This window comes from Ursus maritimus, unplaced genomic scaffold (assembly GCF_017311325.1).
Source record: "Ursus maritimus isolate PB19 unplaced genomic scaffold, ASM1731132v1 scaffold_7, whole genome shotgun sequence".
Taxonomy (NCBI): domain Eukaryota; kingdom Metazoa; phylum Chordata; class Mammalia; order Carnivora; family Ursidae; genus Ursus; species Ursus maritimus.
The window spans coordinates 71,470,729-71,492,273 of record NW_024426885.1 but is presented as its reverse complement, the minus strand read 5'-3'; the positions used below and the strand labels follow the sequence as shown (position 1 = coordinate 71,492,273).

At 47.6% G+C, this 21,545-nt stretch overlaps 2 protein-coding genes across 3 annotated transcripts in view; one reads left to right on the top strand and one right to left on the bottom strand.

Annotated features, from left to right (window-relative positions):
• Window positions 1–11,516, top strand: part of B3GALNT2 (beta-1,3-N-acetylgalactosaminyltransferase 2) — a 61,862-nt gene extending 50,346 nt beyond the window's left edge. The window contains exons 8-12 of the mRNA XM_040624362.1: window positions 5,185–5,368; window positions 7,650–7,775; window positions 8,372–8,531; window positions 9,137–9,193; window positions 11,100–11,516. Of these exons, the coding sequence (XP_040480296.1) occupies window positions 5,185–5,368; window positions 7,650–7,775; window positions 8,372–8,531; window positions 9,137–9,193; window positions 11,100–11,240 (668 nt within the window). The 3' untranslated portion in view covers window positions 11,241–11,516. The remainder of the gene's footprint in view (window positions 1–5,184; window positions 5,369–7,649; window positions 7,776–8,371; window positions 8,532–9,136; window positions 9,194–11,099) is intronic.
• An 858-nt stretch (window positions 11,517–12,374) lies between these two features.
• The window catches only part of TBCE (tubulin folding cofactor E), a 75,822-nt gene continuing 66,651 nt past the window's right edge, over window positions 12,375–21,545 (bottom strand). Inside the window, exons 9-17 of one of the 2 annotated variants that reach the window (XM_008689565.2) lie at window positions 20,733–20,828; window positions 20,129–20,193; window positions 19,967–20,031; window positions 18,411–18,563; window positions 17,580–17,733; window positions 15,841–15,909; window positions 15,272–15,331; window positions 12,839–12,930; window positions 12,375–12,663 (exon numbers count right to left, since the gene is read on the bottom strand). In XM_008689565.2, the coding sequence (XP_008687787.1) occupies window positions 12,571–12,663; window positions 12,839–12,930; window positions 15,272–15,331; window positions 15,841–15,909; window positions 17,580–17,733; window positions 18,411–18,563; window positions 19,967–20,031; window positions 20,129–20,193; window positions 20,733–20,828 (847 nt within the window). In that variant the 3' untranslated portion in view covers window positions 12,375–12,570. Of the gene's footprint in view, window positions 12,664–12,838; window positions 12,931–15,271; window positions 15,332–15,840; window positions 15,910–16,587; window positions 16,699–17,579; window positions 17,734–18,410; window positions 18,564–19,966; window positions 20,032–20,128; window positions 20,194–20,732; window positions 20,829–21,545 lie in introns of those variants that run through there. The other variant, XM_008689566.2, reaches the window with a different exon arrangement.

The window sequence follows — 21,545 nt, the reverse complement described above, 5'->3', positions numbered from 1 at the left end:
CTGATTGCTGTTGCAAGGACTTCTAGTACTATGTTGAATAATAGTGGCGAGAGTGGGCATCCTTGTCGTGTTCCTGATCTTAAGGGAAAGGCTTCCAGCTTTTCCCCATTGAGAATGATATTTGCTGTAGGCTTTTCATAGATGGTTTTTATGAGATTGAGGAATGTACCCTCTATCCCTACACTCTGAAGGGTTTTAATCAGGAAAGGATGCTGTATTTTGTCAAATGCTTTTTCTGCATCTATTGAGAGGCTCATATGATTCTTGACTCTTTTCTTGTTGATAAGATCTGTCACACTGATAGATTTGCAAATGTTGAACCATCCTTGCATCCCAGGGATGAATCCCACTTGGTCATGATGGATAATCCTTTTAATGTACTGTTGGATCCTATTGGCTAGGATCTTGTTGAGGATTTTGGCGTCCATATTCATTAGGGAAATCGGTCTGTAATTCTCCTTTTTGATGGGGTCTTTTCCTGGTTTGGGGATCAAGGTAATATTGGCCTCATAGAATGAGTTTGGTAGTTTTCCTTCTGTTTCTATTTTTTGAAACAGCTTTAGGAGAACAGGTATTATTTCTTCTTTGAATGTTTGGTAGACTTCCCCGGGAAATCCATCAGGCCCTGGAGTTCTGTTTTTCGGAAGGTTTTTAATCACTGCTTTAATCTCTTCATAATTAATTGATCTGTTTAAAAAATCAGTTTCTTCCTGTTTCAGTCTTGGTACTTTATAGGTTTCCAGGAAGGCATCCATCTCTTCCAGGTTGCTTAATTTATTGGCATATAGCTGTTGATAAAGTTTCCAATGATCCTTCCTATTTCATTGATGTTGGTTGTGACCTCTCCCTTTCATTCATAATTTTATTAATTTGGGTCCTTTCTCTGTTCTTTTGGATAAGTCTGGCCAGTGGCTTATCTATTTTATTTATTCTTTCAAAGAATCAGGTTCTAGTTCTGTTGATCTGCTCTACTGCGCTCCTTGTTTCTAATTCATTGATTTCTGCTCTAATCTTGATCAACGGCTTCCTCGTGCGTGAATTAGGCCTGTCCTTCTGTTGCTGTTCCAGCTTCTTGAGATGAGAATATAAAAACTGCATTTTAGATTTTTCTATTCTTTTGAATGAGGCTTGGATGGCTATGTGTTTTCCTCTTAGGACTGCCTTTGCAGTGTCCCATAGGTTTTGGACCATTGTGTTTTCATTCTTGTTGGTCTCCATAAACTGTTTAAATTCATTTTTGATTGCCTGGTTTATCGACTCATTCCTGAGTAGGATGGTTCTTAGTCTCCAAGTGTTTGAGTTTCTTCCAAATTTTTCTTTGTGACTGAGTTCCAATTCCAAAGCATTGTGGTCTGAGAATATGCAGGGAATAATTTCAGTCTTTTGGTATCGGTTGAGACCTGTGTTGTGACCCAGAGCATGGTCTGTTCTGGAGAATGTTCCATGTGCATTTGAAAAGAATGAGTATTCTTTTGTTCTGGGGTGTAGTGTTCTATATATATCTATGAGGTCCATCTGGTCCAGTATGGCATTCAAAGCTCTTGTTCCTTTGTTGATCTTCTACCCAGGTGATCTGTCTATTGCTGATAGTGGAGTGTTGAGGTCCCCTACTATTAACATATTTTATCTATATGTCTTTATTCTGGTTAAGAGTTGGCTTGTGTATCTTGCTGCTCCCCTGTTGGAGGCATAGATATTTATAATTGTCATATCCACTTGTTGGATACATCCTTTAAGAATAATATAGACTGATTATTGAGAGATATGATTTTAATGATGCCATGTTGCCAGTAAAGTCTTTGTTTCTATAGATTGTGACTTTCTGTTCTGTATCGCTCTTGGGGCCTTTTTACTTTTATAGAACCCCCCTTAATATCTCCTATAGGGCTGGTTTCGTGGCTATGAAATTGGTCAATGGCGATTTTGGAAGGTCTTTATCTCTCCATCAATTCTGAATGACAGCCTTGCTGGATAAAGGATCCTTGGCTGCATGTTTTTCTCTGAAAGAGCTTTAAAAATGCCCCCCCAACCCTTTCTCTCATTCCAGGTCTGTGTAGACAGGTCTGACGTAATCCTGATACTTTTGCCTTGGTACGTGAGAAATTTCTTTGCCCTGGCCACTTTCAATACTGTATCCTTGGATCTTATATTTGCAAATTGCACTGTGACGTGACGTGGCGTAGGTTTGTCGTGGTTGAGCTTGGGAGGGGTCCTCTCTGCTCTTGGACACAAATGCTTGTTTCCTTTGCTAGATTAGGGAAGTTTTCAGCTACAATTTGTTCAAATATCTCTTCTAGACCTCTGTTTTTCTCCACCCCCTCGGGCATGCCGATGATTCTGACATTGGAACGTTTCATTGAGTCAGTAATCTCCCGTAACCTACATTCCTGAGTGTGGATTTTTTTAAGTCCAGCTTCTATTTTCGCTTTTTCTTCTACTAACCCATCCTCCAATTCGCTGATATGTTCCTCTGCCTCATTCACCCTGGCCGTCAGAGCCTCTAGTTTTGACTGCATTTGATTCATAGCATTTTTAATTTCTGCCAGATTTGCTCTCATTTCCGCCCTTAGAGATTCTATATTCTCGTGAATATTTTCATTAATATTTTTTTCAAGTCTACACATCATCTTGACCATTGTTACTCTGAACTCCATTTCTGACAATTTGGTTACATCCATATCCATCAGTTCTGTGGCAGAGGCCACAGACTCATTGTCTTTTCTTTGCTGGGGGGGATTTCTCCTTCTCGTCATTCTGATGAGGAGAGGTTGCAGGGTTGTCCAGAGCCCAAATTATTGCCGGGGGCCCAGGCCGTGCGCCCTTGTTTTATAGGGACCTTAGGGATGTGGGCTTCTTGATTTTTCAGCCTGCCTTGTGGGGGAGGGGCCTGCCGCGCCGATACTCAGGCAGCCCTGTTTGGGTAGAGTCTCCGCGTCCCCTGCGAGGGAGGATGGGGATGGGCACTCCCTGAGCCGGTATTTCCAGGCTTTTGTTCTCTGGTGGCTTTCCCTGGCGGTTTGCTGTGCCTCTTCTGAGAGTCAGAGCCGCAGAGGCTGGATTGTCATAGAACAGAGGGATTGCGGCCCGTTCTCTACTAATGTTCTGGCCACTTTAACTCTATTACTGTTGGTGCTGCTCAACCCTGCAGCGTCCCAGGATGTGCGCCCCACACCCGGCGTCCCAGCCCTCACTTCCAGGGCCGGCGCGTCTCTGTCCTTTGTGTTTCTAACGCCGCCAGCCGCCAGCCGCCCCGCGTGAGCTCCGGAAGCTCCTGGTCTCAGTCTGGATCCAGTGAGCGCACCGGGATTCCGGTGTTCCGCGAGATGCCTGGTGGCGCGCGCACCCGGCTCACGGTCTCAGTCTGCTGTTTTGCGGGTGCCGTCCGCGAGCCCCTCCCGCTCCCCCGTGCAGGTGGCTACTGCTTCCCGGCGCCCGAACACGGCGGCTCCCTCCCCCTTCCGTTTATCTTCCGATATCTGTGCACAGTTTCATGGCTCCCCGCTTCGTACCTCAATACTCAGTGCTGGAGATGTTCATTTGTAGAGATCCAGATGCGTCTTCCTGCGTCTCAGGCTGGTTCCGTGGTTGTTTAGGCTGGTCTGGTACCTATCCAGCTCGACTCAGGGGACCGGCTGAAAAAGGGGTCCCCTACTCCTCCGCCATCTTAGCTCCTCCCCCCAGCTACATGCAGTATAAAACAAAACGTGTGATTTGTTCATCCGCAAGGCCGATATTTAATTTCTGCTCTCATCTTGAAACAGCCATCCTCCTGGTACTCCAATTTTCAAACACTTGCACTTTCCTTCAGCTGTTAAATTGTATAGACCTTAAAGGGATATTACAGTGGAATGGAAGAGCTGGTGGGGACGCAAGGTCATTCAGCCTGTGTTGCTCAAAGGGTAGCAGTCTGTGGCCCACGTGCCTCAGGGTTCTGGGAAGACACATGTTAAACACAGTCTTGGGCACCACCCCAGACTTGCTGAATGGTTAGATTTGGGGTACAGGAACGTGTCAGCAAGCAGTCCCGAGAGCCACTGATACAGTCGTCATCGTCCCCCTCCCCCCCGCCATGAGAATATAGGCCCGGAAACCTGCAACTTGCCCAGCGTGTCAGAGCGGCAGAGGCAGAAATCAAATGTGGGCCTGCAGACGCCCACGCCCAGGCTTTCCCTTTGCTATTCCAGAAGGTGGGGCGCTAACCTACTCTGCTGTCTCCTCACCCCTCAGCCACTCACTTTATTTTTTAGACGTTTCCTCTAATTTGAGTGAGATATTTGAGAAAATCCTGCCCTCGTGAAAAAGTGGCTGCCTGAAATCCATAGGATTTGAGGACAGTCCCTGCACAAATGTAACATGTGAGGCAGTAAACAGATGTCTTTAAGCACATTTTTATTATGAAATATCACAGATACACCAAAAATAGAGAGTCCTGTAAGAAACAGCCATGTCCTTATTACTCAGAATTAACAAATGCTTACATGTTGTCATATTTACTTCCTTTTTTAAGAAAAAAAACATCGCAGGCACAGGTGAAGCCCCCTCCCTGCTAGCTGTCCCGCCCTGTCCCTCTCTCCCCTCGGAGAGGGTGCCACTGTCCCGAAATTCGTGTGCACCCTTCCCATTCTTATTTTTTTACTTTCTAATGTATGTACGTATCTTTCAATAACATAGTTTTGATGAGAGTATTTTATAATCGAGGACTACGGCATCATATTGTGTATATCAATTAGCAATAAAGGTACTTGTCCCCCCGGCATCATTTTTCAGTGCCATTCCTCTGCATGCAGGATCGGGTTAATTCTTCTGCTTGCCGTATTCCATTATGTGACTGTTCCACGGGCCGGCCGCTCTCCTGTCAGGGGGGCATTTTGGTCGGGTCCATTTCTTTGGTTACAAACAGGGCTGCGAGGCACGTCCTTGTGAGCACGTGAGATACGGCGTCCAGGGAGGGGTCCGGGAGCGGACCTGCTGCCCCCCACAGCCTGACGGGCCACCGCTGGACTGCTGTCCAAGGAGAGCAGTCGTGGATCCCGGCGGGGTGAGGGAGGGCCTGGTGCCCAGCTCGGGTGCCTCCCGGCTGCTTTCCGTTCGGTTCCTCGGGGAGAGAGAGCGAGCGTGCAGAACATTTCACGTGCTGGGTCTTACAGCAGCATTTTTCTCCATCTCTCAACTTCTCCTTTGTAGAAGGTGATGCACTCTTACAAAACCTTCATTCTCGCCCTCGAAGACTTCTCGACCATCTAAGTCATCTCCACAGGGAAGACGCCTTACTGAGGGAGGAAAGCAGCCTCTATGACGACATTGTTTTTGTGGATGTCGTCGACACTTACCGAAACGTTCCTGCGAAATTACTGAACTTCTACAGATGGTAAGTGGTAAAAATGTGGGGTAGGTAGAATTTGTCTTACTGTTCTTTGGATGTAGAAACAATTTATCAGCATTAAACCCCTGCATTTTATTTAAAAACCAACCCCAGAACCCCTGAACAACTGGGATGTGATCATTGTATCCTGGTTCTTTGTGAGGACTGACCTTTCAAAATTCTGCTTTCTCGTTCAGATGAGCAGCTCCATGATGTGAATGATCTTTATCAAAAAACAGGGCAAAGTTGATTTCAGTTTGGTGGTTCCGTTCTCTGAGTCAGAGTCCTGTGAGTCATTGTCTTGGTTGCCTTAAGCCAACGTCAGATGAAAATCAATGAGCTTGAAAGTGGCCCGTTTTCACTTGTGATCACACCTACCGACCTACGTGCCCCCCTGTATAGTTCCCTCCAACCCAGGTTACTGATCTGAATTCTGTTCAGCCAAACATCCACATTCTGTTTCCATCCTCTTCTCCACACATTTAAGAACCTAATTTGCCCTAATTCCAAAACTTTTCTGTAAGATGAAATCCAACAACCTTTGGAGCCCCATAACTTCCTCAACCCTTCGTAATTCTTCAACCTGGGTTGTAATTCCTGCCTTTTATACTATTAATGGCAGCAGCGGTAATAACAGCTACTATTATTTATATATACAGTTAACATGATTAGTTACTCTGGGGCCCGCTTACTTGCTGTTGAGCCCTGTGACGCTGTCCACCCTAGAACTAACCCGAACTGTCTCTGTCTAGCCTAAACCTAGAGTGTTTCCACATCCGTCTCTTTTAAAACTGGATCAGGGAGCTTGTTTCTTGGTGAGCCCCCAAGCCTGTCCCTCTCTCTTCTCTGTTGTCCTGGGCAGGGTGGTTGGATAGAGTCCTGATTCATTTATGGAAGGTCATGTTTCTTAGCGAGGGCAAGTTAATATAATTTTGGAGTCACCCTGTGGCTAGAGGGCAGATAGAAGAGAGTTGGAAATTGGGGTGTGTCTAGAATACCAGGGTTATGTTTGGACAACTGTACTGAGAAAAAGAACTTTCTTTAGCTCAGGGCCCGTGGGAGGGGTCCTTGTTGTAAGGGGGCCAAGGCAAGAGCGGAAAGAGGTGAAGGGTGGGAATGGGGGTCCGGGAAGCTGGAAATCTGGATTGTGGAGTTCTAGGACTTTCTCTAGGGAGCTGAATCCCGCTTGTGGAAGTTCAGCGTAGTTTAGCTGTTACCTTCAGCTTAAGTCTTCTCTCCTGTACTCCTTGCACATCTCTTGAGATCTCAGTCATCACTGCCACGGTCTGTCTCAGGCCATCATCTCCACCTGAATCACCGGTGACGGGCTTGGGGACCTGCTCCCCCCGTCCCGTGCTGCCTGTCCGCCCTGCATGCTTAATGAAAGCTGTGTCAGTCATTCTTTCTTCAGGTGATTCCTTAGTGACCACAGTGTCCTTTATCACAAAGTTCCTCCCGATTAGCAACTATTATGTGCTCCTGTGCTGTTAATTAGAAATAAACTTTAGAAGCACGGGGTCGTGCACTTTGGTGTGGACCTGCTGTTAAGTTCACCGTTCCTTTGACCAAAAAACACTTTCTCCAGATTTCTTTCATTCAGATTTCTGTCATTTGGTTCCCTAACAAGACTCTGGGTTTTGTTTTTTTTTTAATCAAAGACAGACAGAGATTGGCAGTGTGAAATGGAGTCAGTTTTGTCTCTACTCGCCCTTACATGTCTAGGTAAATGAAGTCACCCTCCTGGGCCTTCCTAAAGGTCATTTATAAGAGTTTAATTGCTGGGAATCATTTCTGAGGGGAACTGTGTTTTAAAAACCATCAACTATCTGAGTGGAGACTAACTCGGGGCACCGAATAGAGCAGCTGGCAGAGCAGTGCTCCGCGCGAGCCGGGGGCGCGCCTGTCCCTGCACCCTGGGCCCCCGCTGAGAGCACAAGCGACAAGGTCCGCGTGTTTGGCAGCCTGACAGGAACAATGTCACAGAACCGTGCGTTTGCTCACAGGGTCCACTTCAGCCAGGTCTTTTTTTTAGTGTGTTCTTTTTCTTCTGCGCCCTTTAAAATCCGCTCGTTGCTCCTCTGCGTTACGCCACTTACTACTGAGGCTTGCCGTTGGAAGCCCCAGTGTTCTGAGCACATGTTCCCAACCTCGAAGGAAAAAGAAACTGAAAAAATGCGCAGGTCGTACAGGGACGGTTCTTCGGTAAAATAGTAGCGATGTCACGCGTCGGCGTCGCTTCCTTTCCTGGTATGGACGCACTGACTCTCGTATTCCGTTTTGCCAACAGGACTGTGGAAACCACCAGCTTTGACTTACTGCTAAAGACAGATGACGACTGCTACATAGACTTAGAAGCTGTGTTTAATAGGATTGCCCACAAGAATCTGGATGGGCCTAATTTTTGGTGGGGAAAGTAAGTTAAACCTTGTTAGCCCTTTGGCTTCATGTACCTGATTAAAAGGAATTAATTTAGAACAAAACACACAAGCTGTTTTTCACAAGCAAAGTGTGGCTGAGATAGGAAACCTGGGGTTACTGGACGTCATTAAGCTACAGTTAGAGGGAAATCGGTAAAATGGGAACCTCAGGCTAAGGTAACGAAGGAGGGGAAGACGATGTGGCTTTCATCGTCGTGGCCTAGAAAGGAGCGGTACTCAGAGGAGAAGCTGCTATCCGTGATATGTTAGAAGAAGGTTCTAACACGTTTCTGAAACTTGGCTGTTTCTTCAGAGATACAGTATGATTCAGGATCTTCTTTAGCAGATGTACACACGCTGCTCCGGTACTTTCAGAAAGTCCACAGTGTAACTTAGAGAGTTTGATGCACCAGTCTTAAATGTAACACACCCCCGGGATAAATAAAGCTTTTCTTTAGACTAAAAAAAATGTTCATGCTTTCCTTGCTTTTACAGCTTAGTCCTTTGTAACGGTCGTAAAGGGGTCCAGCTTCATAGTGGTAGGATGTCCGTTCCACTGACATGAAGAGGCCAACTTTTTTTTGACTCTCAGTTTCAGACTGAATTGGGCAGTGGACCGAACCGGCAAGTGGCAGGAGCTGGAGTACCCCAGTCCCGCCTACCCAGCCTTTGCCTGCGGCTCGGGCTACGTCATCTCCAGGGACATCGTCCACTGGCTCGCCAGCAACGCGGGCAGACTAAAGACCTATCAGGTAATTCCAGATTTCCGACCTGACTGTATACTCTTCACACCAAGTCTCATCCAGCCCGTATTCCATCTCTGAGCACAGAGCCAGCGTAACTGGGGGGAAGGCATGCTCTCCTTTCTGCAGAAGAGTCGCCTCAGAGGTCAGGGACCCAGTCCTCGCCTCCAAATCCTGGCTCTAAATTGTACTCCTAAATCTTTTTTTGAGCCTACTTGTTAGGTTTTCAGACAAAAAGCTTGACAATCACAAGAAGGAAGACTGTAAAGCAAGGGCTTTCTTTTTGTTGATTCTGGTGACCGTGTCCCTAAACAGCCCGCCTAGCGATTGGATCCACTGTATCGTTCATACAGCCGGTGCTGGAGGTGTAAGGCCCCTGAGAAGGGCTGACTGGCCACTTGCTGTCTTGTGTCTAGACATTTCATCATGGTGGGTGTTACTGGCCACTAGCTTTTACTCTGTATACAAGTTTAATACAGGCTTGGCGTTTCCTGGTAGAATAATTACAAAACGAAGAAGTGGAAGGAGGACTTCTTACGGGAATGTGTGGCATCGTGTTTAGAGATGATACGGCATTTAAACTTCTGCGTTTAAACTTCACGGGGCGCGTACAGGGTGAAGACGTAAGCATGGGCATTTGGATGGCAGCCATAGGACCTACGCGATACCAGGTAAGCGAGCCGGAGGGGGGCTGGCCCTGGGTTCTGAGGACGTGAGGAGCTGAGGTTTCTGGGTCACACGTTGGGCACACAGTGAATTGAAGGTCTGGCATCAGAGCTGTGCTCTTGATCTCTTGATTTAATTCACGATAGTCCACCTAGGTTCTCATACAGTGTTTTTCTGAGTTTAAACCAAAAAGAAATGGTTTGGATGGAAGTTTTCCTACCCACAGAGAAGAATTCGGTTTTTATACATTTGATTAGAAATTCTTTGTAGCTTTAAAAAGTAAGGAATTGGGCACCTGGCTGGCTCAGTCAGTAGAGCACGTGACTCTTGATCTGGAGGTCATGAGTTTGAGGCTCACATGGGGCACAGAGATTACTTTAAAAAAAAAAAAAAAACTTAAGGAATTAGCCAGCTGAAGTTTCCAGCAGCATGATGGTCCAAGGGACCCTTTAGTCCCTCTGACTGATGCAAATAAAACACTGGATAAAATACTGGAACATGTTTTTGAAAATACACTGACCGCTGAGCCAGGGAAAGAAAAAAATGAATCTGCAAGAGACCGGAAATGGGAAATAGGGGTCCTGGGAAGAGAGCAGGCACGAAGCTGGGCTTCGCCCCAGAGCCTTCTGTTGAATTTTGGATTCTTCCAAATTCCACGTTGGCCACAGAAGGTACAGGGGGCAGAGGAACATGCCGGGCCTGCTGGGGCAGGAACTCTGCACGGTGCCTGGGCCCAGAGCAGGGCCCCCTCACTTCAGGGGTGAACAGGAATAAACCCACATCTACTGGGTCAGCCGTGACAGTCCTGCGTCCTGTTGAAGTCCCAGCTTTGACTTGAACACTGACGATAATTTCGTGTGTCTGATGGTTGATAGCTGTAGTGTTTGTCAGTCTGACCGTGTAGCTGGTGTGTCTGCACACCATTGCTCATGAGCTTGTGTCCTGCTGTGTTGAGAGACTTGTGTGTGTGGCCTCATGTTCCTTGGAAATGGAGGTATTTAAAATGCATTCTTACAAAGAGGATTGATGTTGTTTCTGCCTAGCACCGCAGGGCCTTACCGTCTCTGACTGCATTGCTGATGAACGGGACTCCTGCTGTATACCCAGCAACGTGCAGGCTGGGGTTCCAGATGCGCAGGGCAGCCCCCTTTCCGTGCCACCCAGGGTCAGGGCTGAGACGCAGCTTCTGTTTTCTAAATTACACACACACAGTCTCTTTCTCCCTCCCTCTCTGTCTCCCAGGTCTGGCCCCTCAGGGCCCCTGGCTCTGAGTCTCCTCTCCCTGGACATGGCCTTTTCAAACCCAGCAGAGCCTTCAGGGCACATGCTGACTCTGGCTCCTTTTCTCCAGTTTCTTCTCCTTTGCCACCAGTTCAGCCATGCTTTAACAAGATGCTTTTGACTGTACCCAGCATCTTTACGTTCTCAGAGGACGGGCTTCTCTGGCTCCGTATTCTGTATCGCAGGCAGCAGGCTGGTGCTCGAGACTCAGGCTGAGTCCGTTTTAGTCCCTCGTGTTCACCCCCCACCTCGGCTTCCCTTTATGAACTTCACTGCGACCTGGGGCAAGGCACTTCACTCAGCTTCTCGTTTGTAAAAGGGAAAGGATTCCTACTGCACAGGGTTTCTGGAGAACGAGCTAATACTTGGTACGGCCCCCAGCATATGATAAGGCCCCGTCCGACAGCCGCCCTTACTCACATGGTTTACAGCCACCTTCTCTCCCAGCCGCAGGGAACTCCCCGTGTGCGCTTCCCAGCCACAGAACTCCCTCTGCTGCCTGTCGCCCTTCCCACCATGTGGGCGGGTCACCCACAAACACACGGGTGCCTGGAATCCTTGCCACCTCCCCAGAACCCACAGCCTCAGTTCCACGGCTCCCAAGTTCCCTTTTGTTTTGTTTCTCGCCAGGACGGCCTGTGGCTGTGTGAGAAGACGTGTGAGACGGGAATGCTGTCCTCCCCGCAGTATTCGCCCCAGGAACTGACACAGCTGTGGAAGCTGAAGGAACTGTGCGGGGATCCTTGTCAGTGCGAAGCAGCAGGACTTTAATTCGCCGTGCTGGAGGAGGAGGGTATGCGAGGGAGAAGCTGAGTGTAAGTCTGAGGGGAGCCCACGGTTGGGCCGTAGGTGATGTAGTCTTTCAGGATAGTTTAGCTTGGCACTTTTTACCTGAAACCAATGTGATATTTCTAAATGTTTGCACAAAATTTTCTTTTTAAAAATCAGCTGATACTGTACATAACAAAAATTTTATTTCTATATTGGAAGACCATTTGAAAAACACCGAATTGTTTTATAAAACAAAAAAAAGTTTCTAAAACCTGATGTATCATCATTTCTAGTTTATAATTCATTACCTATCACTTTTGGTTAAAATTGGCCTCATTCAGAAATCTTCAGTAACTAAGAATGTGAAATCCAAGCTGGATTACAGAAGAGCTTTGTAAGGCATAATTAGGATAATTAAGGGCCAAACAACTCAGAATGCCGTGTGGTCACTTAAACCAAAGTTTGGGGATGGAAAAGGAACCCATATAATTCTTCAGTTCTGAACCTTGGTTTTAAAGTTCCCTTGGTAAGTGGGCTAATTCCAGTTTTCTTTTGCCATTTAACATGCATCCTGAAGGTCACAGTCTAGTACTATCAAAAAAAAAAAAAAGGCTAAAATTCTGTGGCTGTAAATCAAATACTTCTCAGGGCTTTAGTGATGTAGGGAAGGATACTGCTGAATAGTGGACACTTTGAAAGAATGAATTTTTCTTTCCTCCTGTCATTGCCTAATGATGTTTACCTAATATTAGTGAAGTCCGATCAGAGATGGAAATCTTCTGTAGAAGACTATATGCCCAGCTTAGGTACAGCTGTAGGGAAAAGCATGTCATGAATTTTCGTAAATACTCTAAAAACAGTGTAATGGAGGGAAGAGATCATAGCATATACATTACACATAGAAGAGCGGTGCCTCCCTAAGTTTAAGGGACATTTCCCAAAATGACCATCCAAATCATTTTGGTAACCTTTTAAGCCAGTAGTATCCATAGAATTCCATTAAAACTGGTCCTGTGACCGACATTAACTATGTTCAGATTTCATTAGCTACGTTCTATTTAATATTTAAATCTCCACACATTGAAATGTGTAGTCACAAACTATAAATATGAAATAAAATCAGAAAATCATTAGTAGGTGCAAAGCCTTTATTACTGCTGTTATATACAAGCCTAGAAATGGTCTCTTCCCAGTGAAAAATACCACCTTTTCTATACTTAGGGCAAGTTGTAAAACCTCTTTTTTTCTGACAGAGTTGTTCTAATAAATCCTATATTTCCGGTGATGACCCCCCCACCCCCCGAGTGTAGTCCCCAAACTTTCTTAGCTGTTACCATCGCACCAACAGGCAATCTCCACTTTCCACAGAATAAAACTGTAATGACTGCTGGTCATTTTCTAGTTCGATCTCTCTGCCAGGCATCTACAAACAGAACAAAGGGTTGGGGTGATAAAGACATCCACCTTAATACTTGTGCCCCCTCCCAGAGGCGTACGTTTCCCATTTAGAAGCAGTCCACGTCACGTGGCGCCCTAGCTCACAGCATGTCACACTGGGGGGACCTAAGCTGGACTCTGTGTTCTGCCAGACAACTTACTTTGGGGCTTTCATAGGACAGCAGAAGTTCTGACACAGGAACTTTGAGAAGACGGGCCAGCAGTCCCTTTACCTTCTGAATTGTCATGGAGTCTGTCAAAGAAAAAAACACCCTCAGTCTCTGAATGACAGTTACGTGTAAAACTAGTTCACATAACAAGACCATAGTCGCAGTGATTCACGGGATCCGTTTCCCCGCGGGAATCCTTAGGGAAAGGCTCCCCTACCCCGTGGACGGGGAGAGCCGGTTCCACACCACTGACTCGATGCGGGAAGCTGTGCAAAATGGAGTCAACATTCGACCTAAGTGCCCTTTGACAATGGGTTTTCATGCCATTTCAGTGGTTTTAATATTTCCTTCTTCATCTGAATAAACCAGAAATCATCTCTGCACAGAGTAAATGAGTAAAATCATTCACTTTCTAAACCTCTGTGATGACTCACTTATGGATGGCGGAGAGAATGCTGGAGTGGGGGCGCAGGCGTCAGAGGGCGCCTCTCCATCGCTCTGCCTTGGTTTCCCCCTGTGTCGAGCGAGGGAGGGACCGGTGGCCCGAGGGCTCCCTGTGAGTGCGCCCGCTCTGTGCGGATCACGACGCGTGACCGCGCTCGCCCCGCTCGGGGACCTGCTTCACGAGCAGATGCTTTGGTTTGTTCAGAAAACGCTACGGACTTCTTTCCAAAGATGGGTTGTGGTAAATACTGGATATTCTGATGATGAGAAATAGAGTTTCTTTGACGCTTTAGCTGGAGGCACAGCAACAGTACGGTGTTCCTACAAATACCACGTGTATTCAAATATTTTTCTATCAAAATGATTTTTGTAAAAGCTGTCTGTGTTTTTATGCAACTTGTGATAATAAATGTTATCTTTATTTTAGAATAAAAACTGGCCTTGTTTATGTGTTGAACATAAACACGTAATTGACACAATTCAAGTAACTTTTTCTTTTATGTGTGAGTAGGTTTAGATAATCTTGTGCTGTTAGAAAGATTTCGGAGGACCAGCTTTCACTGTTCAGAGGGTGGTTAGTGATGGTTTAACTCCCACGTGGCTATGGGAAAGGACACGTTCCTAAGTCATATCAGAAACAAAAAGTTTGGTCATACGACAATTCCAATAAGAACTCTGCCTACTCCCACTGTGTCTACAGAAAAGGTGGCAATTTGCACATAATGCTCTAAAGAACATTACCATTTCTAACGTAAATGTAACATAAGATTGTCTTAACGTTCAGAAAATGTAGAGATGGCTTGTGCCTCCCTAGGACCAGCGTTGAAAGTTTAACAGAGCTGTACAGTTCCAGGCTTTTCTCCGGTTCTGTCAGGTGGGTGGGTTTCATAACGTACTGACCACACGTGCTGCTTTCTCATCCAGTCCAGTCCTCCCTCCATGCGGCCAGCCAGCACCTGAAGTGCGACGGGGTCAGGACGACTTAGGATTGAGGTTTTTTTCTTTCAAGTTAAATTGAAATTCCTTAACTTGCCCCCCGCGGCAGCCATACTGGACAGTGCGGCCCCACGCTCCTGCTGCTCGCTCATGACACCCGACGCCGCGGCACGGCCCTGCCAGGGTTTAGTCGGCCCTTTCCTCCCCACTGTAAGCATTTACATGGTGGTGAAATTTGCCACTACAAGTGCTACAAGTAGAAATTTTAAAATGTGAATTTACTGCACTGACAAGCAAAGGAAAATATTGTACGAGAGCTCCTTAGGGTGACAGACATTTCACCTCTTCCTCAGAGCCTCGCTGCTCTCACCTACCCTGTCCATACCACTCCAGCCGTGAATCAGGCTTCCTCTGATAATTCACAGGACACTCGAAACAGAGACCGTAATTCTAGGTTTAAGGTACGTTAGCTCAATCTAGTTTGTTGACACAAAAGTATTTTCAGAATGAAACTAATTCAGTTCCAGTAACAGTGATGTTTAGACAGAATTCTGAAGTCATTTTTCTGAAGAAAACCTTTCAGTGTGTCCATTCAGACACCACATCCAAGAACTTTCTATAGGGACTCCTAACTGTTAAGGTGTGTGAAAAGTCACAAATGTCCACATATTTCACAGTTCAGCTCACCAGGACACGTTTCCGGTTTTGCAAAGGGACAGTAAGACAGACCTCAAGCCCAGGACCAGAGCCACAGTTTGGGAACTAAACAGCGGTGGGCTCGGGAAAGGCCACGCCGCTCCAGTGCTCACGCCGTCAGCTAAAGATGCTTCCAGTTTAACAAGCCTTTCCCAGACAAGCTGATGTGCGTACGGGACACTTGAGCTTTTGAGGGGAATAATGAGGGACTGTATTTTAGATCATAAAAGATGAGCAAAAACATTTAAGCTCCAGAAGTCCACACTTGTAGACAGTTTCCTTCCAGCCAACTCGTACCTAGGCCAGTGATTCCTAAGTGTGAGGAGGCAAAAGGCCTGTTTTTCTTACCTGGCAGTTGTTTCTCTAGGACTTTCTGGTCAACTTGATTAGGATATTTTATCTTCAGTGCTTGAAAGAAAAAAAAAGGCAAAAGACTGAGAGCTACTGTAATAAGCATCTGAACTGCACACACGTTAATCACAGCTGCCCCACGATCCGGCTGCTCGGACCGCCAGGCTCGGATCCTAGTCAAGAGCAGGTCCTACTGATGCTGAACATTCCTTCTATTAGTTCTTCACAGAATGAACAACAACCCAAAGCGCTGGACCAACATCTAGCGCCTCCCCTTCTCCCCCCGACTCCTCTCCCGACAGGGCAGCTGGGTGTCCCAGTGTAAGAAACGTCACAAGTCCATCCACTTCTCGCACGCTCCCCCATTTATAACACACGCCACTGAGCTGCAAGCACGGGAGCTGCTAAGACGTTCGCTGTGAGGATTCAGCTGTCTGCGAACTCCCTTCTCTCCAAGTGGGAGTGCTCTCGGTGCTTCCTGAAGAGAGCCCGCCCTACGGGCGCCCCCGTTTCGGCGCCTAAGGACGCAAACACGAGGAAGCTGCTTTCGAGTGTGGGCTTCTTACTCAGGAGCTGGTTCTTGAGCAGGAACGGCTGGTGCAGTTTGAGCTCCCCGTCCTCAGGCGCGCCGTACTCTGTGAGAAGACGCAAGCAGGGACGATGAGTGGCCCAAGGCCCAAGGAAGGAAACACAGGCGCTGAAAGGATCGGCCCACCCCGCGCAGCCGCTGCTCCGCTAACCTGGGATCTGCTCCCTGTTACTCGGTTACTGGTCTACTTGTTTGTCTTTAGGACGGAGGCCCGGCAACTGCTTCCACGCATGGGCTCTGCCAGCTGTGCCTCCGAGTCAGCCATGTCGAGCCTCCCAACCCGCAAGATGAGGCCGGGCCTTCGGGTACTTAAGACACTTCCTCGGAGTTTCGCCTTTGCAAACCGTTCCCTCGCTTTCGGGGTCCTGTGAGAACCCTGGTACCAGCTGGGACACAACCCACAGGACACCTTCGGGTGGCAGCCGGACGGCGCCACACCAGGCCGGGAGCTCAGTGCCATCCCCCGCCTGGAAAAGCAGCCTCGAGAGAAGGACACGGGAGAGCAGGCCTCCCCTACTCTGACTCCTGCCAGGCCAACCAGCGACTGCAATTCTGTAAATACCTCCCAGGGAGCTGTGCTTTTTGTCTCCTTAGCGGGACGCCCTGAGCCCGATCCGCCCTGGGCCCGATCCGCCCTGGGCCCGATCTGCGGGGCTGCGTGAGAGCCTTCCCTTCCCCTCCCCCTCCCCGGGGTGGGGGGGAGGGGGTTACAGAATTCACCTACAGTGGCCAGGAAATTGGGCCAGCTAATGAAGTGATTTGAAAGCAATTCCCACAGGCAGCTTTTCTTCCTCAAAGATAATGTTCCAGCCTGAAGCATTTATGCAGTGAGCTTCTTGCATTAGGAAATATGTTAAAAAAAAAAAAAAAAGAAAAGAAAAAGAAAATCACATAAAAGTGAAATTTGGTAAGGAGGGCACATATTGCATGGCGCACTGGGTGTTATACACAACTAATGAATCATCGAGCCTTACATCGGAAACCGGGGATGTACTGTATGGTGAGTAACATAATAAAAAATCATAAAAAAAAGTGAAATTTGGAATAATAATGAAGTTAAAACAAAATGAAGAGTACGTCAGGGACAGAGAATCACGAAGCGGTGGCTTCAGGGCCTGAGGACCCAGGCCGGGGAAGGTAAGGAAGGTAAAGAGGCCCCGAGCAGAGCGAGTGCCCGAGCTGGGGCGGGGGACAGGGCTGGGGACAGGGCTGGGGACGGGCTGGGGGGCGCCGCTGGAGCAGCGGAGGAGAAAGGCCGCGCTCGTCTGCACTTCCCTGGGCAGCGAACTACCTGGGGGGCTTCAGAAACACCAGGGCCTGGGTTCTACCCTAACAGGCCCCTCATGTTTAAAATCCCCAGGTTCTGGCCCCCCCAAAGGAGGAGGAGTCCTACCTCCCGCAGCGGGAAGCCCAGCGAACACACCAGACAGGGGAGACCTTCCCCTCAGAGCTGCTCTCCTCCCACCCCCCAATGCCAATCTCCCCCTTCCAGGAACCCACGGACTCCCCAGGTTCCCTCTGCTGGAGGCTGCTGACTTCTGTTCCCTAAAGGCAGCAGAGTGAGTCTTGCTCCCAACTTGCGGACGCGGCCCCAGATCACACCAACGGTCCGCTCAGGGGACCCCAAAGCGCCCGAGGGAGACAAGCAAGGGCACGGAGCGGCTGGAGCTGCAGGGGCAGCACGGGGAGGCCTGCGAGCCGCACGCACGCACGTACTGAGGCACAGCAGCTGGTATCTGGGATGCGCCGCGAGAAACCGCTCATGGGGTCGGTTCTTGTCGGGATCCTGATGGCCGCCCGCCGCCTTCCATTCGTTCCCGAACGCCTTCCGGTAGTCAAGCTCGGCCCCGCGCCTCTCCTCCGGCAGAATCTATGTGAAGGGGTAAAAACAGGTCTGTTCAAGCAGCTGTCTAACGAGTGTGCGTCGTACCCTGCCCTTCCCACGCTGCTCACCGTGGAGAATCATCACCTGGAGAGGGACGACGCTTACGTTTCTACCTTTCCTAACAGGGACAGAACTCAGGAGTTTACTGAAGAAGAGAATCAGAATTTCAGTCTCCTGTTTTCTGCACGAGAGTATCTGTCCACACGCCGGCGTCTGGCCCGCGGCAGGGGTCTCGGGCACCCCCGGGAGGTTGGCCCGCAGGTGCCCCCCACCCCCTGGGGGCAGATTATTCTAGGCGAGCAGCACATGGGTGCTGGCAAGGCACTGCCGTGGCAATTTTGTGAGAAGAGCAGCTGAGAAGAAGAGGATGAGCTCTGTGGTTCTGTCTTCTTTCTGCCTATAATCCCCCAAGCCAAGGGAGCGAGTGCCGGCTACTCCTCGCCCCCCTCAAGGGGGCAGCTGGGCACCGGCTTCTGTCCTCAGCTCATCCACGCCACCTCCCGAGGAGCCTGGAAGAACCATCACTGAGTCACGCGCAAGGGTGCTATTTGACCATCCGGAGGGAAACTACACTGATACCCTTTACGACACTCCAACTTTTTACACTTTTTGATCATTTGTTTCCTACTCTAACGAGCATCGGCCCTGAGACCAGCACTCACCTCGCATTTGTTCAGGGTCTTCAACTGCCCGATTCTGGCGATAATGAGCTGCCGCGTGGTCTGTGCCTCCTTGCTGCCCTCTGTCAGGGGGTTTCGGATGCAGGACAGAGCCTGCAGACTCGGTAACTTATCCAGCTCATTGATAAATGACCACTGAAACCCGGCAAGAGAGAATACGTGAAAATAAGCACATTTCAGGCTAATTTCTTAGCATATTTGAACTACCAACAGACAGGCAAAAGCCCCTAGGCTCCAGCCCGAGGCACGGGACTGTCCTCATGCCCCGAGCACCCACTAGGAAGACCACGCACGGTCACTCTAGAACCGCGCCCTGTAAAATGCCAGTCTGCCCCTGTGTGACTCAAACTGATTTCTTTCTTAATCCTTTTGGGTTTTCTGAGAAAAAGCATTTCTCTTTCAATTTAAAATATTTCTTACTACATCAAAATAAAAAGCTTCTGCACAGCGAAGGAAACCATCAACAAAATTAAAAGGCAACTTACAGAATGGGAGAAGATATTTGCAAATGACATATCCAATAAAGAGTTAGTATTCAAAATGTATAAGGAACTTATCAAACTCAACACCCAAAAAACAACTAATTCGATGAAAAATGGGCAGAAGACATGAATAGACATTTCTCCAAAGAAGACACCCAGATGGCCAACACACACATGGAAAGATGCTCAACATCACTCATCATCAGGGAAACGCAAATCAAAACCACAATGAGACATCACGTCACACCTGTCAGAATGGCTAGAACCAACAACACAAGAAACAACAGGTGCTGGCGAGGATGTGGAGAAAGGGGACACTTGTGCACTGTTGGTGGGAATGCAAACTGGTGCAGCCACCGTGGAAAATGGTATGGAGGTTCCTGAAAAAGCTAAAAATAGAACTACCCTATCATCCAGTAATCACACTACTGGGTCTTTACCCAAAAAATCCACTAACTTTGGGACACACGCACCCCTATGTTTACTGCAGCAGTATTTACAACAGCCAAGCCATGGAAGCAGCCCAAGCGTCCACTGACTGATGACTGAAGATGTGCTGTATACGCACAATGGACTATGACTCAGCCATCAAAAAGAATGAAGTCTTGCCATTTGCAACAACATGGATGGAGCCAGAGAGTATAATGGTAAGCGTAATAAGTCAGAGAGAGACAGGTATCACATGATTTCACTCGTGTGGAACATAAGAAACAAAGAAAACCAAAGAGAGACAAAAAACACCAGACTCTTCTTAACTATAGAGAACAAAGAGATGGTCACCAGAGGGGAGGTGGCTGGGAGAAACGGGGGGGATCATGGGTACATTTATGGTGATGAGCCCTGAGTAACGTATGGAGTTGCTGACTCGCTACACTGTACACCTGAAACTAACAGAATGCTGCACATTAACTATACTGGAGTTAAAATTCACTTAATAAGGAATATTCTTAAAATAAAAAATATTTTGTAATAGAAGGAACCGAGAAAGTCCTCATGGCAGTGGAAATGAGGGCTCGCGCGGTGCGCACAGTCTGCGTACGTACAAGCAGCTCTTACTTGTGATATCTGATTGTCATTAACTACGAGGTATTGCAAGGAAGGAAACATGGCTGTTTTGTGCCCTAGAAAAAAGGAGAATGAAGTTACACAGCAGAAGTGAAAGAAATAGCTCAAGTATGAGGTACTGGGCAGGGCAGAGGAGTTAATGATCTTATATACCAGTTCCAGCATCCGGAAAATGTATAGTAGAAATTCCAATGTCAGAAAGGATTAGTTGTTCTAATCTGAAATTTAAAATGTTAAATTTGATTACAAAGCACAATAGAAAATGCTATAGGCTATCAACCAGACTACATCTGTAATTTCTCCCCCACGCCCTAGGTTCTCATGCCATGTGAAACACTTAGAAACCACAAAGGGCAGTTTAGGGCACACGGAGTGGACTCGAGAATGTGTTCTGAGGACTGTGCAGTCGCCTACCCGTTCCTGGTGCCCACGGCTGTGCCACGTGCTCGTGGGTCTCAGAGACGAAAGAGACATGGTCTAACTTCCCAAAGGTTAATGAATGAAGACTTTTGACATTAGCACCAGGGCCAAATTATTCATTCTTCAGTTACCTAGTACAGACGTAGACTACGGTGTATGTGGTTCACAAGAACATTCTCCACATAAATTCAAATAAAAGTTTCCCCATGGGGATTACTCAGTTGGTGAATTCCATCATCATCATCACATTTCCACTGAGAAAGCAAATATCGCATATGATCCAGTCACTAAAAATTTCCTAAGCGCTATTGCAACCGGCATTTTAGGAGAAAATTACCTGGGCAGGTAGGCTATTAGAAACAGCTGATTTTCATCAATTAATTGATTAGAGGAAAGGTCTAATAACTTGACTGTCTGTAGAACATCAGCTGGCCTGTATGGAAAATAAAAGCATTTCAACATGAATTTAATCTCTTGTTTTCAAAGATACGGCCTTAAAATACCTGCCTTTAGGGTAAAGGAGAGGGAGGGGCGGGCGGCAGGTGGGTAGCGCCGCACAGGGGAAACACGAGGGGCCCTAGTGGTGATGGAGACATTCTGTATCTGCACGGGACCGACGCCAGGACCCTGGCGGTGATACCGTCCCGCAGCTCTGCCAGATGTTCCCGAGGGCGGGACCTGGCTCATGGGTACAGGGCATCTCTGGGTATTCTTTCTGATAACTGCAGGGGAATCTCAAATTATCTCAAAATAAGTGTAATTTAAAAACAGCTGCAGGGGCATCTGGGTGGCTCGGCTGGTTGAGCGTCCACCTCCTGCTTTTGGCTCAGGTCATGATCTCGGGGTTGTGAGACTGAGCCCCAAATGGGGCTCCATGCTCAGTGCAGAGTCTGCTTGTCCCTCTCCCTCTGTTCCTCCTCCACTCGCTCGCTCTCTCGCCTTCTCTCCCTCTCTCATAAATAAGTAAAATCTTTAAAAATAAAAACAAAGACACCTGCATTTGCCTGTATAATAAATCATTCCATATAGTAAAATCTTATTAACTTGAATCCGTTCAATGAGATTTTGTTGTAAATTTGCCTACGTTTAATTCTACGTAATAATTTAGTAACAAAAGAGAAAGACAACATTTAATTTACTGAAGGACAAC